The following is a 21633-nucleotide window of genomic DNA, read 5'->3' as shown; positions in this document are numbered from 1 at the left end:
ACAGCAGGAAACTTGGGGTATCCCTACGAGAAAAACAATCTCAGAGCTTCAACTGGCAGGTAGGCTCCCTCAAGCAAGCCCCTCACTGAAAACCCAGACAGAGGAGCCAGAAGAGCATCCACTTCACCAAAGGACTATGATGAGATGCTTCTAAGTAGCAAACTCCCTCAGGCACTGAAGTGAAGGTTTGGTTACAAGACTGGAATCTGCAGGCAACTTCTCCAGGTGGGCTCTGGTGTGAAGCAGAGGCCCCCTGGATTCCAGTAGCCTGGCCATAATAATAAGCTGAGAGCCAGCTGTAAACAAGCCCAACATCCTCGCAAAACCCAACTGTGCTAATCAGCAGTAGCAGTGCTGGAAAAGTCTCTCCAGCCTCGGGGCTGCATCAGCCACGACTGAGCCCACAGCTCGCGGAGCCAGTCCCCCAGACAAGGCAGATGCTGGGACAACTGCGGAAAGGCTGCAGCCCTCCAGACACCCCAGAGTCGCTCTCCCTCAGCCTGTAAAAGCAGCCACTGCTTCCTCGGTACCTAAGTACAGGAAGAGCCCTTTGCATACATGAACTGTTTCAATCCTATCGGGGCACCAGCACGTGGGTAATGGAATCCTATTCTACAGATGAGGACACCGGGGCTCCGAGAGGTTAAGTAAACTTCCCCAGGATTGCAGAGCTGCAAAGGTGGTCTTTCTGGCTCCTGTCTGTATTCTTCCTCCTTCGCCTCACTGAGGGACAAAATAAGTGCTGGCAAAGAAGGGGTGGTTGACACTCCTAACAAAGGAAGGAAAGGTGCTCAAGGAGGGAGCTCCTCTCCTGTTTCCCCAAGGGCTGACTCTGTTGGCAGGTCCCCTAGGCAGGTGCTTCTCAAATTTCAACATGCATATGAATCACCTGGGAGTTTGTTAAATTGTGATTTCTGATCAGGTAGTCTGGGGTGGGCCCGAGATTCCACCTGTTCAACAAGCTCCCAGGTGATGTGGATGCCACTGGTCCAGGGATCACGCTGAGGAGTGAGGGCTGGCCACCCACTGGGATCGCCTGGTGAGCTCTGAAAGCACACTGGTGCCCGGGCCCCACATTGGTCAGGAATGCGGCCAGGCATTGGGATTTTTAATAGCTCCCCAAGTGATTCTAAGTGTGCAGCCAAGGCTGGGAACCATCTTTAAACCGATGCTTCTCAAACATTAATCAGTATAGGAGTCACCTGGAAATCCTGTTAAAAGGCAGGTTCTGACTCAGAAGGTCAGGTGGGCCCAGGATTCTGCCTTTTCACAGGCTCTCAAGCAATGCTGCTGTTGCTGGTCTGCAGACCACACTTTGAGTGGCAAGGCCTTAGTGAGCCTACCCACCCTCACCCCTACCAGCCCTGACACACAGCTCCCCCCATGTCAGCAGCCTTGGGCCCCACCTTGTTCAGGTGGCAGTGCAGGCCATTGTGGATGATGGAATGGAAGTTTTCTAGGCGGCTCCCATGGAAGGCGTAGATTAGGTCTCGTTCTCCTTTGGTCTCATAAAATTTGGCGTTGGCTGGGTCGGAGTACTCAATTTCAAACAGGAAGTCCGGCACGGGGACAGGCGTGTGAGGGGCACCAGTCAGCTTTTGGATCTTTTCAAACTTGAAAACATGCAAGAGGTTGAAGTTTTATTTGGGAAGTTGGTTAAATGTGCTGCCAGAATGGGCTCCTAAAGCCTTGGGCTTAACGCCTGTGGGCTCTGCTCATGAGAAGAACTGGCTTCACAGGAATAAAAACATCAGTTTATAAACAAGCTCAGAGCTTACAGCTCAAGGCTGCTTTCCTCTAACAATATTTTTCCCTGAGAAGCATGAATTGCTCCTTCTAACTAAAGATCACTTCAAATTTTCATTACACTTTCACATCTATTTCCTGCATTCCATCTTGACAATAATCTTAGGAGGTGGAAAGATGTGATGATGAATTACAGAAATGGCCACAAAATTTTTTCCTCCCATCCCTGTCCACTCACCCCTCTGCAATGCGACTTTGCAGGTGGAATTCCACCAAGATTTCATCAGGAGATGGAATCTACTTCTCCACCCCTTAAATCTGGGCTTGGCCATGTCACTTCCCTTGGTAAACATATGGCAAACAGAGACTTGAAAAGAGCTTGCCCTTCCTTGTCTGCTGCTGGGAACCCTTCACAAGCCCTGCTGACCTTCTATAGGATGACAGCCTCGTAGAGGAAGGCCCCAACCACAGCAGCCATCCCCGCTGAAGCCCCCCACACACAAGTGAGGCTACCCTGGATCAGCCCCAGGCGAGCCGGCCCCATTAATAAGAACCACCCAGCCAACCCACAGAATCACGAGAAGCAATCAGTGTTGTTTTAAGCCAGTAGATTTGGGGGATGGTTTGTTATGCAATGAAAGTTAACTGATACAGAAGGGTAAGCTCCTTCCTAAAGGGTAATAATCCTCTTCAGGGCAGAGACCACACCATTTCCAAGATTTCCAAACAGTACGTCACAGACCAAAGCCAGTCTGTGTTAAAGTTTTCTCTGGGTTGTGATTACATGACAAAAATAAGGGCAATTTAACAGATATATTTCCATTGATGTAAGGTTGCCATGATCCCTTCTTTGGAAGAACTGTCCTTTATTCTGAAGTCAGGGCCATCTTTTTTTTTTGTATTAAAATATCCTTTTATAAAATGATACATGGTAGACAATATCATTACTTGGGCACAATAAAAAGTTGATAATCCTGGGTCCCAACACTCCATATTTTAATGGAACTTAGCAGATGGGATGGGATTTGAACCCAGAGCCTGAGGATTTCCACTACTATAATCAAAAATCAAGGAGCAGCTGCCTTATCTACTTTACAAATAGCTCCCAACTCCAGTAGGCGCTTGATGCCCTTATGAGGAATGAGTAAATGAATGAATAAATCTAAATTTAACAGATGACAAAAGTGAAACCCAGAGATCATCTAGGAGTTAGCAGCCCAGCCCGACCTGAATACAGGTCTCCTGACTCCCACTCCAGGGCTGTTTATGTTATCTTACCATCCAACATGGATGGAGGATGTCCCTAGACACCAGAAACGAGATGTCAAATTCTATGCCACTTAAGGAGGATTTCTGTCTTTAGCAGGAACTTATAAAACTGAATGCTCTTAAATTAAAACTGATTAAGTGAGGAATAGTACAAACTCCTGCTGCCGCTTACAGGAAAGAACACCTGATCAGGGATGTGCCTGCCCTACACCCTGATCCTTGTCATCCCAGCCCGTCCCCGCGAGATCACAGCCAAGCAAGGGAAGCCAAATTATGGAATATCTGGCCTGTGCCAGAGACTGTACTGCGGGTGAGACACATTCTATTATAGCTCCCTTCTGTGGTAACTATTAATATTCTCAATTTACAAATGGGGAAAAGAAGACTCAATAATAGATGGGAGTGGGATTTGAACCCAGAGCCTGAGGATTTCCACCACTTCGGGTTCTGCCTCTTTGCTTCCTGACAGCTGGAATGTTTGGTCCACCCTTGTCAGAAATACCTGGGGTGCTTGTGATACCCAACTTTTACTGAGCCCCTAGCATGTGCCCTTAGGCATTGTTCTAAGTGAGAAAATTCATTTAATTCTCACAGCCAGTTCCCTGATGGAAGTATACTATTATTATCCCCATTTTACAGATGAGGAAACTGAGGTATTGAAATGCATCCAGTAACCTGCTCAAGGTCCCGCTGGTAAGAGGGAGAACACAGCTTCGTACTGCCAGTGTACAAGTTCCTGGGCCCCACTCTAGACACAGAATCAGAATTTCTGGGGACACAAGGTCCAGGAATCTGCATTTTCAATAAGCTTCCCAGGTCATGCTGGTGCACAAAGAGGTCCCAGAGCCCTCCAGGCCCAGGAATCTGTGATCCTATAGACCAAAGTCTCACCTCTGACTTTCCTGCACTGTGGATTGTCAGGACCTTTGAGGATAAAATCCAGCTCACCAGGTCCCAGGCCCATGTGTCTTTGTCTCCTGAGGACTGGAGAAGTTCTTTCAGGTTGGGTAACTTAGTGGCATCTGCAAGCTGAAGTGAGGAAAACCTCCGTTAGCAAGGATCCTGGACAAAATGATAGTAACCCCAGGTGCCCTCTAGTGGTAAGGCAGGCGACCTGCACTTCTTTCAGGTTCCAAGGAATTTCTTCAGAGGGAAATGCAACAGGTCTACAATCCCTTTCCAAATACTGCCCAACTCCAAATGTTCTGAACACTGGAAGGTTATCTGTAACTCAACTGGTACAAAACCTAACCTGAGCTGATGTGAGGTTCGTTTAATCTTTATTATCCCACTTTGTGTTACTACTGATGAGATGCATTTTGCTGCAGGACTATTAATACCTGATTATGGGATGCACCCCGCTGGAGGTGTTACCAAATACATGGTATATACACATGTGGGTAAAGGGTTACAAAGCCTTCTCCCTTCAGCATGAGTTAATTTCCTGTTAACCTGTTCCCCTGGAGACCAGACAAAGGTAATATAGCAACTACATACAGAACCAGGCAACGCTGCTTTTGGTAAAGATGACTCAGAACAGTAACTGCATCTGGACTGGAGGAAACTGAGTGGGGAATCCATGGTTTTGGGTTTCCCTGAGTGTGGTGACTTTTTGTGAGGACACTGGCAGCTATGTCTATGCTGTTCTTACTAGAGGGACCAGCCTCCATGGAACATGGGGCTTCATTAGACCAGTGCAGTTCCTGCAGCCACCCAACATGAATCTCATCTCCTTACACCCGAACTGTCCCTCTCGGGGGCAAGACTAGCTCCTGGACCTCTACGGGGACTATAGCAAGGACTTCTGCAGAAATGGAATGCCCTCCTGTGAGCTGTGATCCATCCCAGAGCCTTCTGATTTAGGCTGGTACCCGGTGTGGCCTGTGACAGTTGTCTTGAGGTGGACAATATTGCCTTTGTAAAATCACGCAGAATCAATTCTGAAACAGATCTGGTGCCAGGATTTCTGATAAGGGACTGTGGACCTGGACTAGCAGAGAGCTACAAGGTATCTGTAGCTTTTGCTCAGAAACTAAAACTGACTAGAAGCCAGATCTCTCCAGCATGGCATTTAAAACACCACTGCAGACTGGTGCCATCTGTGAACATACCTCCTCCAAGCTTTGCTCACTCAGTCCCCTGGAGCGCCCCTTCCCCACCTCTACTAACCCAGGTATCCCGTCTCCTCCAAAACCCTAAAGCACTCAGCCCCAATACTCTCTCCCCAGAATGGCCAGGACTCGCGGAGACCAAGGACTGTCTTGTGTTTTCCTAGTTCTCCTGTTTCCTGGATGTAGAGAAAAGAGCAGACATATCTCAGATTGAATCCCTGCTCCTTAGGCAAAGCGCTAGACCTGGCTGGGCCTCAGTCTCTCTAACATGGGAACCCCACTATCGCCATGTGGATTGTCAGGAAGATTAAAGAAGGTAACACAATCTCAGGGTCTGGTCTATACAGTGTATGTCCATTTCTGTTCTTCTTTGTATTTCTCCCCAGACAACACATACCTTTCCTAGGGATGTAGTTGGTACTTCATGAATACCAGTAGCTTTTTCCCCCGTTTCTAGATAGTTCACTGTTGCCAACCTTGGGGGGGTTTATTTCTTAACCCTGTAGTTGAAAATCAGAAACCTTTCAGGGCTGCTTTATTCCTGTCTCTATTTCTAAAGATTCAATCAATAGCCTCAGGCTTCTGAAAAAACTATCTCTACATGCCTTGCAGGCCATCCGTGAGGATCCAATTTAAAGACATGGGGCTTCCCTGATGGCGCAGTGGTTGAGAGTCCGCCTGCCGATGCAAGAGATACGGGTTCACGCCCCGGTCAGGGAAGATCCCACGCGCCGCAGAGCGGCTGGGCCCGTGAGCCACGGCCGCTGAGCCTACGCGTCCGGAGTCGGTGCTCCGCAACGGGAGAGGCCACAACAGTGAGAGGCCCACGTACCGGAAAACAACAACAACAACAACAAAAAAAAAAAACAAAGACACGGATGTGAAAAATGGGCAGAAGAACGAAATAGACATTTCTCCAAAGAAGATATACAGACAGCCAACAAACACATGAAAGAATGCTCAACATCACTAATCATTAGAGAAATGCAAATCAAAACTACAATGAGGTATCACCTCACACCAGTCAGAATGGCCATCATCAAAAAATCTACAAACAATAAATGCTGGAAAGGGTGTGGAGAAAAGGGAACCCTCCTGCACTGTTGGTAGGAATATAAATTGATACAGCCACTATGGAGAACAGTATGGAGGTTCCTTAAAAAACTAAAAATAGAACTACCATATGACCCAGCAATCTCACTACTGGGCATATACCCTGAGAAAACCATAATTCAAAAAGAGTCATGTGCCACAATGTTCATTGCAGCTCTATTTACAATAGCCAGGACATGGAAGCAACCTAAGTGTCCAGCGACAGATGAATGGATAAAGAAGATGTGGCACATATATACAATGGAATATTACTCAGCCATAAAAAGAAACGAAATTGAGTTATTTGTAGTGAGGTGGATGGACCTAGAGTCTGTCATACAGAGTGAAGTAAGTCAGAAAGAGAAGAACAAATACCGTATGATAACACATATATATGGAATCTAAAAAAAAAAATGGTTCTGAAGACCCGAGGGGCAGGACAGGAATAAAGACGCGGACGTAGAGAATGGACTTGAGGATAAGGGAAGGAGGAAGGGTAAGCTGGGACGAAGTGAGAGACTGGCATGGACATATATACACTAGCAAATGTAAAATAGCTATCTAGTGGGCAGCAGCTGCATGGCACAGGGAGATCAGCTCGGTGCTCTGTGACCACCTAGAGGGGTGGGATAGGGAGGGTGGGAGGGAGACGCAAGAGGGAGGAGATTTGGGGATATATGCATATATATACCTGATTCACTTTGTTATAAAGCAGAAACTAACACACTACTGTAAAGCAATTATACTCCAATAAAGATGTTATAAATAAATAAATAAATAAAAACATGGATGTGTAGATGCTCCACAAGTGTTGATCCTACACAGCAGGGAGGCAGAAAGGTAAATAATTATGACTTAAAAACTATTCACTGACTGTCATAACAAAGACGGATACAAACTACAAAAGGGGCCAGGCGGGACTCCTGTTGGGTAGGCGCTTTGAGAAAAGGGAGTGGTCAGGCAAGTCTTCAAAGGGGAGGTGCTGTGTGATCGGGTTGGACAGGCAAAGGCACAGAAGCACGGAAGTGCAGCATGTAGTCAGGGATGTGGATGGCAACGAGGGAGGTTAACTGTACGAGCTCTCCTCCTGGGCGGCCCAGGTCCAAACCTGGGCTCTTACACCCCTTACTAGCTGTGTGACCTGGGTGAGTTAACCTGTGTCTCAGTTTCCTCAAACACATAATTGGGACAATGTGATCCACTTCACAGGATGCCAGTGAAGGTTAACCAAGTTAAACGAGTGCAGCACTTAGAGCAACAGGAAGGTATTAAGTTAGTGGGACTGCCATGATTTTTATCATTAACTGCAAATAGTTCAGTATGCCTGCAGCCTAGAGTATGGGGGAGGAGTCGCCAGGAGGAACAGGAGTGAGGTGACTTGAGATCAGCCAGTGAAGGGCCTTGTATCCCCCTTGGGGACTCTGGCCTTTGTTCTGTAGGCAACATGGAGCCACTGAGGGTACCTGAAGATGCGTTCCGAATGACATACCCTCAGGGACACCTCGGCCTTCCCTGTCCCTCTTCTCTACTCCTGGTCCACATCTGTTACGCCAGAGCCAGAGCAGTCTTCTGTCCCATTGGGATTACCATTGCCATCACTGCTCTCCAATCCCACCTGTGAGCCGCAGCCTTTGCCAACAGTCCAGACCAAGGCACAGGGGGCCTCACAAAAGGACTGTCAGTTAACCCAGGCCCCTTTCAGGGGTTCAGTCTGTGGAAGTGGGAGAGAACTCTCCCAACTCTGAGCTGGGCCCAGGCCTCTTCCAGGGCTCAAGGCCCTCAGACACACTGCTGCCTGCCCACTGCTGCCTGTGTGTCCTGCAGGGCTGCCCTCGTTGTCCCCACTCTTAACCCCTCAGCTGACCTCCCTAATGTCCTGTTTCACTTTTCAAGCTACTCTGAAAAATCAATCTGCTACAAAAAGTTAACAGGATTCTTCCTCTTGTGACCAAACCTGTCTGTATTTGAGCAGGGCTTTCTGAGGACCAGGTAGAGACTATTTTATCTGGCAGCCAGCGTGTAGTCAGGGACGTGGATGGCAACGAGGGAGGTTAACTGTACGAGCTCTCCTCCCAGGCAGCCAGATAACATACAATCTGCTCAGTTATATTTGAATTTCAGATAAACAACAATATTTTTTTTAATATAATATAACCCATGCAATATTTGGGGCATACCTGTGCTAAAAAAATAACTTGTTGCTTCTCTGAAGTTCAAATTTGTATTTCGGTCTATATTTTTTAATCTGCTAAAACCAGCAACCCTCCCCTTAACAAGGCCCTTCAGAATCTGGGCTGGCCTCTGCCTAAGAGAACCTTCTGCCACAGACTTCCCACCTGCTCCTCCCTTGTTGTTCCTCAGCTGCCCTATGTCTCTCCTCCCCTGTGCTTCTGCAGCTGCCCAGCATGACATTCAGTCTTCAAAGCCAGCCTAGAGTCACCTGCCCTGTCCCTGACCCCCCATGACCTCTGTGCTCCCCTTGTGCTCAGTGCAGAATCCCAGGTTGGTCCTTGACTCTCTGGGACCATCTCAAATCCGCTTAAGACAAATGCTTCCTGAGGGCCAACCACATCTTACGTATCCTGGAGTCTCAGAGGCCAGTCTGCAACCTGACATGAAGTTCAGAATGAGACAGTAATAGCTACGATTTGTTGAGGCCTTATCACGTGCCAGGCACTGGGCTAAATGCTGTGCATGTCTCGTCTCATTTTATCCTCACAACAGCCCAGCTTAAAGATGATCGTCAGAGACATGCAAATCAAAACCACAATGAGGTATCACCTCACACGTGTCAGAATGGCCATCTACCTACCTACCCACCTACCACTCCTCGGTATATATCTGAAGAAAAAGAAAACACTAATTTGAGAAGACACAGGCGCCCCAACGTTCATAGCAGCTCTATTTACAATAGCCAAGATATGGAAGCAACCTAAGTGTCCATCAGCAGATGAATGGATAAATAAGATAGGTGTTTGTGTGTGTGTACACACACACACACACACACACACACACGCACACACGCACACTATGGAATACTACTCAGCCATAAGAAAGAATGAAAATTTGCCATTTGCAACAACATGGATGGACTTGGAGGGTATTATGCTAAGTGCAATAAGTCCAACAGAGAAAGACAAATGATATCACTTATATGTGGAATCTAAAAAATAAAACTAGTGAATATAACAAAACAGCAACAGACTCACAGATATAAAGAACTAGTGGTTATCAGTGGGAAGAAGGAAGCGGGGAGGGGCAGGAGAGAGGTACGGGATTAGGAGGTACAAACTACTATGTACCAACTAGACAAGCTACAAGGATATGTTGTACAGTGCAGGGAATATAGCCGATATTTTATAATAATTATAAATGGAGTATAACCTTTAAAAACTGTGAATCACTGTTATACACCTGAAACCTATATAATACCGTAAATCAACTAAACCTCAATAAAAGAATTATTTTAAAACATAAATACATACATACAAGTGAGGAAACTGAGGCTTAGAAAGGTTAAGTACCTTGCCTAGGGTCACACAGCTATTCATTGGCAAGGAAGAGACATGAAGCCAGGTGGCCTGACTCCAGAGTCCATTCTCTGTGATGCTCTCCGACCAAATCAATGGAGAAATTTAGTAATAGACTGAATATTTTAGCCCAAAAGAGTCAATCCAAGTAGGACTTTAAGAGGCTACTTGGGAAGCTTTAGGTATGTTACCTGAATAACACAACCAAGACTGCTACTGGGTATGCTTAAGCCCTGTCAAAAGTAGAGAGAAAGATGTATGTCACGTGTAGTATGGGGCAGGGGCAGAAGACAGAAAACCCTCCATCTAGACAAGAGTTATGAACCACAGTTGGTGACAGTGGAAGGCATTTATCAACAACTGGCTTGAGGAGAAAGTGTGCAGGAGGAAAGCAGGCATTTCTGGGGGCTGGGGGGCAGGCAAAGGGAAAGGTTTTCAAAGCAAGTAGGATGGGAGTGGGGCCTGGAGTGAGGGGAAGGAATCTGAGAGAGAGCATTCCCAGTGGGAAAGAACATGGTGAGGAGGCAGAGAAGGAAACAGTGCCTGTCCCAAAAGGTGGTCAGGGCTCACATGTCCCTAGGGCCAGAGAGGTGATGAAAATGAGTAAGGGGTTATCCAGGAAAGAATAGTAAGGACTGTGTTGAACTGGAGACCCCTGGCCTAGCAAAGGGACCAGCCACCACCCCCCCCCAGCTCCAGCTGTTTTCTGCCCAAGGGCGACCTCTACCCAGGCTATGGAGCCTCAGATTTTTCTTCTTTTTAAAAGAAATCAGTAAGCTGCTTTTTTTTTTTTTTTTTGGCCACACCTGAAAGCTTGCAGGATCTTAGTTCCCTGATGGACCAGGGATGGAACCCATGCCCCCTGCAGAGGAAGGGTGCAGTCCTAACCACTGGACACCAGGGAATTCCCCCACACACACTTTTTTTTAAATTTCCGAATTTCTAAAAGACCAGAGGACAAACAAAATCTGTCATCCCACAGGCCACATTTTCGCAGCCTCTGCTCTGAGGAATAAGGAAGGATTCAGTTGGAGAAGTGGCTGAGGGAGCCTGGGCCAGTCCTGAATGTTGGGCAGTGCTGGGCAGTCACAGGGGTTTGAGAAAGGAAGTCTCAGGAAAGAGGTGGTCTGGGTGACTGAGAAGCCAAGGACAGGGAACCAGCAGGGGGTGAGCAGAGGAGAGAGAGGACCAGTGACCTTAGAAGGAGACAATTCAATCTCTTTGCTTTGAGTCAGGAGGCGGCAGGACAGCCCAGTGGACACTTTGCAACCATGCAGATCACAATCTCCTGGGGAGGCAGCCCAAGAATCTGTGTTTACAGAAGCTGCCACAAGTGATTATTACTACCAGGAAAAGGTGGGGATACTCAGGTTTAAGTGTTAAGCAATGTTGTCCTAGAATGGCTGGCAGCAGGAAAGAACATCTGAAAAAAATCCTTGTCTAGGAAGATGCCAAAGGCCATAGTTACTAGTTGTGGGTGGAGGTGCTGGAAGGAAATGAACCAAAGGTATAGCCAAAGTCACCAGCCTCGGGGACCTGACAAACAGAGTGACACCTGGAAGTGGGGTGGGCAGGATGGGTGGAGGTGGTGGGCCACTGAGATGAAGGTGGGAAAGATGGACTGCACAGTTACATAGAGGTACACCTTGCTTTGCATAAACCTAAGGTATGAAAATCCAGATTTACTAAAACAGATTGGGGGTAAAAGTCTACAAGAGTCCGCTTCATAAAAAGAGTCATCAGGGGGCTTCCCTGGTGGCGCAGTGGTTGAGAATCTGCCTGCTAATGCAGGGGACACAGGTTCGAGCCCTGGTCTGGGAGGATCCCACATGCCATGGAGCAACTAGGCCCGTGCACCACAACTACTGAGCCTGCGCGTCTGGAGCCTGTGCTCCGCAACAAGAGAGGCCGTGATAGTCAGAGGCCCGCGCACCACGATGAAGAGTGGCCCCAGCTTGCCACAACTAGAGAAAGCCCTCGCACAGAAACGAAGTCCTAACACGGCAAAAATAAATAAATAAATTACTAAATTCCTACCCCCAACATCTTCTTTAAAAAAAAAAGAGTCATCAGGGGAACCCTTTAAAGGGGTGGTTCTCTACCCTGACTACACACCGGCATCACCTGGAGCTGGAGGAGGTCTGCCACCAGCACATATACTGATTAGCTGATGGTGACAGAGATGATAATAGAACCTACATCGCTGAGTTGTTAGGAAGGTTAAACAAGTTACACATAGTTCTCCTGAGAACAGAAATAAAAAGGTAATCTGAGAGGGACTTCCCTGGTGGCACAGTGGTTAAGAATACTGCCAATGCAGGGGACACGAGTTCCAGCCCTGGTCCGGGAAGATCCCACATGCCGCGGAGCAACTAAGCCCACGCGCCACAACTACTGAGCCTGCGCTCTAGAGCCCGCGAGCCCCAACTATTGAGCCCATGTGCCACAACTACTGAAACCTGCACACCTAGAGCCCGTGCTCTGCAACAAGAGAAGCCACCGCAATGCAAAGCCCGCACGCCGCAATGAAGAGTAGCCACCGCTCGCCGCAACTAAAAATAAAGCCCGCGCGCAGCAATGAAGACCCAACGCAGCCATAAATAAATAAATAAATAATAAATTTATTTTTCAAAAGTTAACCTTTGAGTCAGAGAGACACAGGTTAGATGCTAAGTTCTGGGCAGCTTTTCTTTAACTCATGTAACATGTGACAAAACGAAACCTAAAGTGTGTTTATCTAAGAATGTGCATGCCCCCAGAGGTCACTCCGGGTCCTGCCTGGTGGGGGGGGCCTCGCCTCAGAAAGAGCTCCTGAAAGCCATGCCTAACAGAAAGCCAAGAATCTGCATGGCCTGGGCTAATTTCCCTAACACCAGTGCCCAATAAGGAATACAGCAACAGCGTGGGATGGTAAGAATCTGTCTGTGTTTCTCCAGTGGCCCCCAAGAGAAAGAGTGCATTGTCTAAAACTGTCCCCAAAGGGAGACCCACGTGCAGGACAGTCTGTCTCTACCGAGGAGGAGGCTATTTGGGGCTACCCATATTGCCAATGCTCTCCTAAGGAATTACAGGTATGGGAGGAAGGGTATGCCTCAAACCGAGGGGAGGGATATGGGACAGGGTGAGCTCTATCAGGGGAGCTTATACTTTATCACTTTTTTTCAAACACGAATATAATCAAACATTACCTGTGTAATTAAAACGAAATTTTTAAAAGGCATGAATAAATCAAAGCAATTCCAAAGATCCCTTTGTATTTATCCCATATTCATTAAAGTAACCCGATTCTGTTCCAGCAGAAAGAGAACACACTGAGCATTCTAATCCATTTGGATGTTTCTTGGCAAAAAATTAATAAAGCGCATTGTGAGGCATCATCTCTGGTGAGTTTGGTCCCTCTGACCCCCAATCTCTCCTCCTCCCTCTACTCCTCCTGAACAGATCTCTCTGTCACCCTGCCACCACAAGGGTCTTTCAGAAATGCATCCTGGATGTCGCCAATGACCTCCCAGCCCAAGGATAAAGTCTACACATCTGGGCAGGACATGCCCAGTCCTGTTTGCTCTGGTTGGCCTCATCTCTTTCTGTTCCCCATGAAAGCCACACTAAAGTACAGACTTATCCTTCCTGGTGAGGTCCTGGCTTTCTGCCCATCCTGCTACTCCTCCTGGAATACCCCTTTCCTCCTCTCTGCTCCTCGAAATCCTCCATGTCCCTGGGGACTCAGCAGGGCATCATAACCGCCCCTGGTTAGTGCTCCCTGATTCCAGCCTACTGCCAAGGCCTGGAGTCCTGCTCTGGGCTTCCATGTTGTATATATAGGGCTTACCCCATAGTATAGCTGAGCAGGCTGTTAACCTCTCCTTGAGTCTTTAATTCTGTATTCTCAGCACCTGGCCCACAACAGGAGCTCCATAAATATCCACTGACAAAACTGAAGAAAGTTTTATCCCCAACACTCTGATATCACAAACTCACAAAATTAAATATCTGAATTTGCAGAACAAACCATGGGGGAAGTCAATCTGCTTGCCTCTTTCTCCAACCTCCCACTCCCTGTACCCGAAACCCCTGTGCACTGTGGTCAAGACCTGAGGTGCCCTCAACACATCCCCAGCCTAAGCTGCAATGGACCTGGTAGGGGACAGGAGGCTGGGCCTTTGTCCCTTGACCACCTGGGAGCAATAGCAAAGAGGGTCACCCAATACTGACCACCTCATCGGAGATAATTTTAAACATCTGTTGATTCTAAACATGATCAACATTCTGTTAATGTGGTTCATAACATTAAGAGATTTTCTAATGTTGAACTAATTTCGTATTCCTGGGATAAACCCAACCTATTAATAAGGAATTATTCTTCTTATATATTGCTAGTTTCAGGATCCTTTTATAGAGGATTTCCATATTTATACTCTTGAGTGACATTGGCCTATAATTTTCTTTTCTTGTATCATTCTTATTAGATTTAGTATCAAGATTACACTACCCTATTTTTCAATACGCTGGAAGAATTGTGTAAAACTAGAATTACTTATTCCCTCAGTGATTGGTAGAACTCACCAATGAAACTGGGTAGGACTGGAATTTTCTCTGAGGGAAAATCTTTGACTACTAAATCAATGTCTTTAATGATTATAGGCTTTTGACTTTGTATTTCTTACAGAATCAATTTTGGCAAGTTATATTTTTCTAGGTAATTTCAAACATTTGGATTACAAAGATAACTAATATCTGGAACGCTGACCCTGAGGTGAACTCTGCAAGAAATTAAGTGCCTCCTGAATCATCAGAGAAATAACAGCTCACATGTGTACTGTACATATGTTATAATTTATAAAAGTACTGGCCATATGTTACCTCATCTGAAGATGAGGTCGGGGTGGCTTTGGTGACTTATGGTGTCTCATTATTTGCAAAGGGATAGATAACTTCCTATTTAGCAGAACCAGCTGATTCAGATCAACACCCTAAGCCACACTAGGAAATGTTGTGGAGGCCTATGCAACTGTTGAATTCCTCAGTTCACCCCTGGGAGTCACTTGGGAGTGTGAAGGTTGTCGGGAGTGTTCTTAGCTCCTAGAAACAAACCTTCCCCACGGCCAGGCTAGGAATGTTAAGTCCGGGGGCTGGCACCATCACTAACAGGAGTTCCACAGACAACGTGCCCTGCGAAGCAGTGGACAGCACAGGGGAAAAGTACACTCACCAGGGCCTCAAAGTCCTTGCAGTCGTGGCGGGCATAGGATGCGGGGAAGGGCCGCAGTACAGAGTCGCGCTTGTAGCTCTGCAGGGCCGAGGCGAAGAAGCTGCAGCGGAGGTCGGCAGCCAGCACGTCACGGCCCGCCGCCTCCCTGACGGTCGCCCAGCTTGTGGGCTGCATCCCAGGTCGCGGCGTGTTGCCGGAGACGCGCCGGGCGAGGGCTAGGGCCGAGCTTGCGTTCAGCGAGGGGCTGGGTCCGGGGACAATGGGCCGGAGTCCCTAGGCCTGGGGTGAGTTACGCAGAGGGATGAGATGACAGCGGTGAGAACGTGCTGACGAGTGTCTTCTGCGGGGGCCGGGCCGCTCGCCGCCCAGAGAGACTGGCCAGGGAGGAGAGGGATCCGGCCGGGACCGCGCGCGGGTCAGCGGGGGGTTGGGCCTGGGGATAACGGAGCCTGACGGACGGGGGATCCCAGGCCTGGGGGAGGGGCTATGACATGGGGTGAGACGACAAAGTACTGACTCGTGTCCTCTGAAGAGGCCTGGGGTGGGGGGGGGGGTCACCCCCAGCGGGGGCCGCGGGCCGAGCCCTCTCCCCACGCCCGGCGAGGCTAAGGCGCTGCACGGGCCTTCCTGCCCCGCCTCCGACAGGCGCCGCCGAAGCCCCAGCGTTCGCCTGGCTGCCCTCGGCGCTGCCTGCGTTCCGCCAGCCGTGCACGTCCACTCGCCGCGCGCCGCCCGCCGGATGGACTCCCGCGCCCCATCGCGCGCCCAGGCCTACCTGACCTCCCGACCGCGGTTGCCGCTCCGCCCAGCCCAGCGAGGGCCCGCCCCTTTCCGCTCCCGCCTCCACCCGCTCCCCGGTGCAGGGTGTGTCCGCCCGACCGAGTGAGTGTCCCCCAGTTGCCAGGTGTGCGGACCCGGCTGAGTCGCCCACGCTGCTGCGGGCCATCCTCACTGAAGCCCCGAGTAGAAAATGACCCAGGCCCCCTTTTGACCCACCCTTGGACTTGCCTTTGTCCCAGCTCCGCGGGCTCAGCCTGCTCGTCTCTCCTGGGGAATTGCTACTACCTACTGCCTCCCTCTTGAATCATTTCCCCCCAAGATGGGCCGTGCAGAAGGAGCCATTTAACACGCAGGGCAACTGAGTCTCAGACTGCTGGCATGATTGCCCAAGGTTGCACAGCCCGACGGGGTAAATCTGGGATTCTGAAAACTAAAAGACCTTTCTTCTGCCTTTCAGCCTCCAGAATTCTCTGCATTGCTAAAGTCTCTGGCCTCTCACAAGACATGCCAAGATCCTCCTTTGGGACCCTGCATGAAAGGGAGCCTGAGGAGACAAGTAATGGGGGAGGGCAGAGGGGAGATTGACCCAACTCTGCAGGAGGGAAGGGACAAGACTCCCATGCCCTCTGCCCATTAGAGAAAACCCCACATTTTGGCCTCATGGTCACATGTAAATCTAAGCACAGGTCATCACTAATTCCTACACCAAGAAGCCCCTCAGCACCCTACCCACACCTCCACACTCCAGCATCCTCTGAGGGAGGAACTTCTCCACCTTCTGCATCCAGGCTGAGCAGGACCCTGAGCTCAGAGCACAGGTCCTTGCTGTTGGATTGTATGTATGACTTTGGGAGCAAGAGTGAGACCAGACCCCAGCCACCACAGGGCTTCCCAGGCCGGGGAATGAGTGCTGGCTGCTTCCAGGAGTCTGCATCAAACCTCTGGTTGCTGTGAGGCCTGTACTGCTCCAGAAGCACCAAAAAGTTCTGAGAGCCTTATGGCCTCAGAAAAGGCCCTTAGTGCCCCCAAAGTCCTGGGAGCCTCGTGGGACCCAGGAGTTCTAACACGGCTGCTGAAGCTCAGGCCCAGAAAGGCAGAGCCTGCAGCAGGAGGGCAGGTGACCTGGGAACCATCCCTCCTTCCTCCTCTTATTCACTGTGGGCCCTTAGGCAAGGCTGATGCCAAAAGCTCAGCTTCTCTGTACACCAGGGCTGAATTGAATCTTGGAGACGGAGTTTTGGGTGAAGTGGAAAAGAATAGCTTTATTGGTTTCCCAGACAAAGAGGGCCACAACGGGCTAATGCCTTCAAAACCGTGCATCCCCCCACTTGGAGAAGATAGTGAGAGTTTTATAGTAATTGTTCAAAGAGGGTGTGATCAGCTTGTGGACATTCTTCTGATGGGTTGGTGGTGAGGTAAGTAGGAGTGATCTCGGAGAGGCAGCACTGAGTGGTGGCGTGAAGCAAGATATTAATTCCCTGCCCAGGAATTGAACCTGGGTAGCCTGGATAAAAACCAGGAATCCTAGCTACCACACCCCCTGGCTTTTGCTGAGGAGTGCAGTAAAGAGGAGGTTAAGTCATTTATATAGGGCAGTTCTTCCAGGTCTTTGATTACCTTTGGCTATCTATCTGGTTTCTGTTTCCACACCTGACCTGCCCTAGGACCCTCCCCAACATGCGTGCGCAACTTTTTTCCAATATGGATTACAGCCCAGAGGCCTACGGGATGGCCTTAATATCACATGTTATGGGGTGGTGCCCCCTCCTTTTTGACCCCAAGGAGCCTTTCTGCGCATGTCCAATGTCTCCCTTCCCCAAGGATGGGAAATGTATGACCTCTTGATCTTTTAACAGGGTTTAGCCCCTCTCTGTCCCTGCCATAAAAGTGTCCAATGTCTGGTTATTTACCCTATTCCTGTTGCTGGTTTTTATATTGAGGTGCAGATCTCAAAATATAGACGGGAGTCCAGTCATAAATATGTACTCCTGGAGCCTGTTTGTCTCTTGCTTCAGGAAATGTAAATGGGCTGGTAATGAATGTCCGGCCTGCAGCTCATCTTCTCATGCAGGAGGTGTGCATAGGAGGCCAGTTATAAATGCCTAGCCTGGAGCCCATCCATCTCCTGCCTCAGAAGTCAGCATCATCAACCCTCAGGTCCAACTGGTCTGGGGTCTGCATGCTTGTGGGCAGCATACCATCCTTAATCATTAACTTTTCCCTACTGAAGCCCGCGCACCTAGAGCCCGTGCTCCTCAACAAGAGAAGCCACCGCAATGAGAAGCCTGCACAACCGCAATGAAGAGTAGCCCCCGTTCGCCACAACTAGAGAAAGCCCGCGTGCAGCAACGAAGACCCAACACAGCCAAACATAAACAAATAAAATAAATAAATTTATTTTTTTTTAAAATTCGCTGGTTCTTTCTTCTGTCAATTTACAACTACTGCTGACCCCTCTAGTGAATTTATTTATTATTTTTGGCTGTGTTAGGTCTTTATTGCTGTGTGTGGGCTTTCTCTGGCTATGGTGAGCAGGGGCTACTCTCCATTGCGGTCCACGGGCTTCTCACTATGGTGGCTTCTCTTGTTGCAGAGCATGGGCCCCTGGCACACGGGCTTCAATAGTTGCAGTACACAGGCTCAGTAGTTGTGGCACGTGGGCTCAGTAATTGTGGTGTACAGGCTCAGTAGTTGTGGCTCGTAGGCTCTAGAGCACAGGCTCAGTAGTCGTGGCACACGGGCTTAGTTGCTCCATGGCATGTGGGATCTTCCCGGACCAGGGCTCAAACCCATTTCCCCTGCATTGGCAGGCAGATTCTTAACCCCTGCGCCACCAGGGAAGTCCCCTCTAGTGAATTTTTCATTTCAATTATTGTACTTTTCAACTCCAGCATTTCCATTTGTTTCTTTTTAAATAATTTGTATCTTATTTCTATCAATAAGATATTCTCTACTTGATATAACATTGTCCTGATTCCTTCCTTTACTTCTTTAATCACTTCCTTTCATTTCTTGAACATATTTATAATGGCTACTTTGAAGCTTTGCCTGTTAAACCAACATCTGGTTGCTTTCACAGGCAGTTTTTGTTGACTTTTTTTTTTTCCCCAGTGTATGGGTCACACTTTCCTCTATCTTTGCATGTCTCACAATTTTTTGCTGCAGTCTCAAGTCTAGGTTGTCACCTGTGCTTCTGACCAACTGGCTATAAATAAGAGGTTCCCCTGTCCCCCTCCTTGGATTTGATTAATTTTCTTCAGTGGCTCACGGAATTCAGAAAAAAAGTTAACTTACTGTCTAAAAGGATAGAACGCAGGAAGAGCCAGATGAAAGAGATGACAGGGCAAGTATGGGGGAAGGGGCACAGAACTCCAATGCTCTTTCTGGGCACACCATTCTCCCTGCATCACCACATATTCCCCAACCCCAAAGCTCTCTCAACCCCACCCTTTTTGGATTTTTATGGAGGCCTTATTACTTAGGCATGGTTGATTAAATCATTGGCCACTGGTGACTTATTCAACCTCCATCCGCTCTCCCCTCTCTGGAGGTGATTAATGTCATCATATCAACAGTGATAAGTCATGTTGATGTATGTACCTTTGAAATGAGATGATGAAAATGACAATACACCTATGTGGTCTTCCTCTCAAAAACACATTACCCCAGTCTAATCATGAGAAAAACATCGGACAAATTCCAACAGAGGAGGATTCTGTAAAATATCAGAACTGTCAAAGTCATCAAAACAAGGAAAGTCTAAGAAACTCACAGCCCAGAGGAACCTAAGGAGACAACGAAATACAGTGTGGTATCCTGGGTAGGATCCTTCAACAGAAAAAGGACATTAGATAAAAACCAAGGAAATCTGAATAAACTACAGACTATTGATTCATTAATTATAACAAATGTACCATATTAACAATAACATGTTAATGATTGGGGTAACTGGGTGTGGGGTATACAGAAACTCCACATTATCTTCATAATTTTTCTTTAAATTTTTAAAATAAGTTCGAAACTTTTCTTAAAAAATTAAGTTTACTGGGCTTTCTTGGTGGCGCAGTGGTTGACAGTCCACCTGCTGATGCAGGGGACATGGGTTCGTGCCCCAGTCCAGGAGGATCCCACATGCCACGGAGCAGCTGGGCCCGTGAGCCGTGGCCGCTGAGCCTGCGCGTCAGGAGCCTGTGCTCCGCGACGGGAGGGGCCACAACAGTGAGAGGCCCGCGTACCGCAAAAAAAAAAAAAAAAATTAAGTCTACTTAAAAATCCATTATTGTTAAGTTGAGTTTAGGATATAAATGCAGAGATAATTTATGATGGAAAATCTATTAATGTAATTTCCCACATTCATATATTAAAAGGGAAAACTTATGATTATCTCAATAGCCACCTACACTGCAAGAAGAAAAAAAAATGCAATATACTAGGAACAGAATGCTATTAGTTTAATCAAAAAAATTTTTACCAGATACATTTTGAGGCCCAGTACAAAATGAAGATGCAGGACCTTTGCTCAAAAATTATTAAGAATTACATGAAGGGAGAGGGCAGACAGCAGAAGCAAGAAGAACTACAATTTTGCAGCCTGTGGAAGGAAAACCACATCCACAGAAAGATAGACAAAATGAAAAGGCAGAGGACTTTGTACCAGATGAAGGAACAACATAAAACCCCAGAAAAACAACTAAATGAAGTGGAGATAGGCAACCTTCCAGAAAAAGAATTCAGAATAATGATAGTGAAGATGATCCAGGACCTTGGAAAAAAAATGGAGGTAAAGATCGAGAAGATGCAAGAAATGTTTAACAAACACCTAGAATAATTAAAGAACAAACACATAGAAGAATTAAAGAACAAACAAACAGAGATGAACAATACAATAACTGAAATGAAAAATACACTAGAAGGAATCAATAGCAGAATAACTGAGGCAGAAGAACGGATAAGTGACCTGGAAGACAGTATGGTGGAATTCACTGCCATGGAACAGAATAAAGAAAAAAGAATGAAAAGAAATGAAGACAGCCTAAGACACCTCTGGGGCAACATTAAACACAACAACATTCACATTACAGTGGTTTAAGGAAACACAAGCTTTAAATGACACAATAGATCAGATAGACCTAATTGATATTTATAGGACATTCCCTCCAAACACAGCAGATTACACTTTCATCTCAAGTGCACACGGAACGTTCTCTCAAATAAACAATCTAACCTTACACCTAAAGGAACTAGAAAAAGAAGAACAAACAAAACCCAGAGTTAGCAGAAGGAAAGAAATCATAAAGACCAAAGCAGAAATACATGAAATAGAAACAAAGAAAACAATAGCAAAGATCAATAAAACTAAAAGCTGGTTCTCTGAGAAGATAAACAAAGTTGATAAGCCATTAGCCAGACTCATCAGGAAAAAGAGGGAAAGGACTCAAATCAATAAAATTAGAAATGAAAAAGGAGAAGTTACAACAGACACCACAAAAATACAAAGCATCCTAAGAGACTACTACAGGCAAATCTACGCCAATAAAATGGACAACCTGGAAGAAATGGTCAAATTCTTAGAAAGGTATAACTTTCCAAGACTGTCTAGAACAAAAAATCTTAATATTTGTATGGAGACACAAAAGACCCCAAATAACAAAAGTAGTCTTGAGGGAAAAAAACGGAGCTGGAGGAATCAGACTCCCTGACTTCAGACTATACTACAAAGCTACAGTCATCAAGACAATATGGCACTGGCACAAAAACAGAAATATTGATCAATGGAACAAGATAGAAAACCCAGGGATAACCCACACACCTATGGTCAACTAGTCTATGACAAAGGAGGCAAGGATATACAATGGAGAAAGACAATCTCCTCAATAAGTGGTGCTGGGAAAACTGG

General features: G+C 47.3%; 1 protein-coding gene across 8 annotated transcripts in view; it reads right to left on the bottom strand.

Annotated features, from left to right (window-relative positions):
• Window positions 1-21633, bottom strand: part of PARP16 (poly(ADP-ribose) polymerase family member 16) — a 47439-nt gene that overhangs the window by 18346 nt on the left and 7460 nt on the right. For 4 of the 8 annotated variants that reach the window (XM_024735128.1, XM_024735126.1, XM_024735123.1 and 1 more), the window contains exons 2-4: window positions 14958-15236; window positions 3907-4044; window positions 1407-1613 (exon numbers count right to left, since the gene is read on the bottom strand). In XM_024735128.1, coding sequence (XP_024590896.1) covers window positions 1407-1613; window positions 3907-4044; window positions 14958-15131 — 519 coding nt within the window. In that variant the 5' untranslated portion in view covers window positions 15132-15236. Of the gene's footprint in view, window positions 1-1406; window positions 1614-3906; window positions 4045-14957; window positions 15760-21633 lie in introns of those variants that run through there. The other 4 variants (XM_024735124.1, XM_024735127.1, XM_024735129.1 and 1 more) reach the window with 4 other exon arrangements.

This window comes from Neophocaena asiaeorientalis, unplaced genomic scaffold (assembly GCF_003031525.2).
Source record: "Neophocaena asiaeorientalis asiaeorientalis breed wild unplaced genomic scaffold, Neophocaena_asiaeorientalis_V1.1 scaffold264, whole genome shotgun sequence".
In the NCBI taxonomy this organism is placed as follows: domain Eukaryota; kingdom Metazoa; phylum Chordata; class Mammalia; order Artiodactyla; family Phocoenidae; genus Neophocaena; species Neophocaena asiaeorientalis.
Note: the sequence above shows the minus strand (reverse complement) of the source record. Positions and strands in the feature narration are given on the sequence as shown.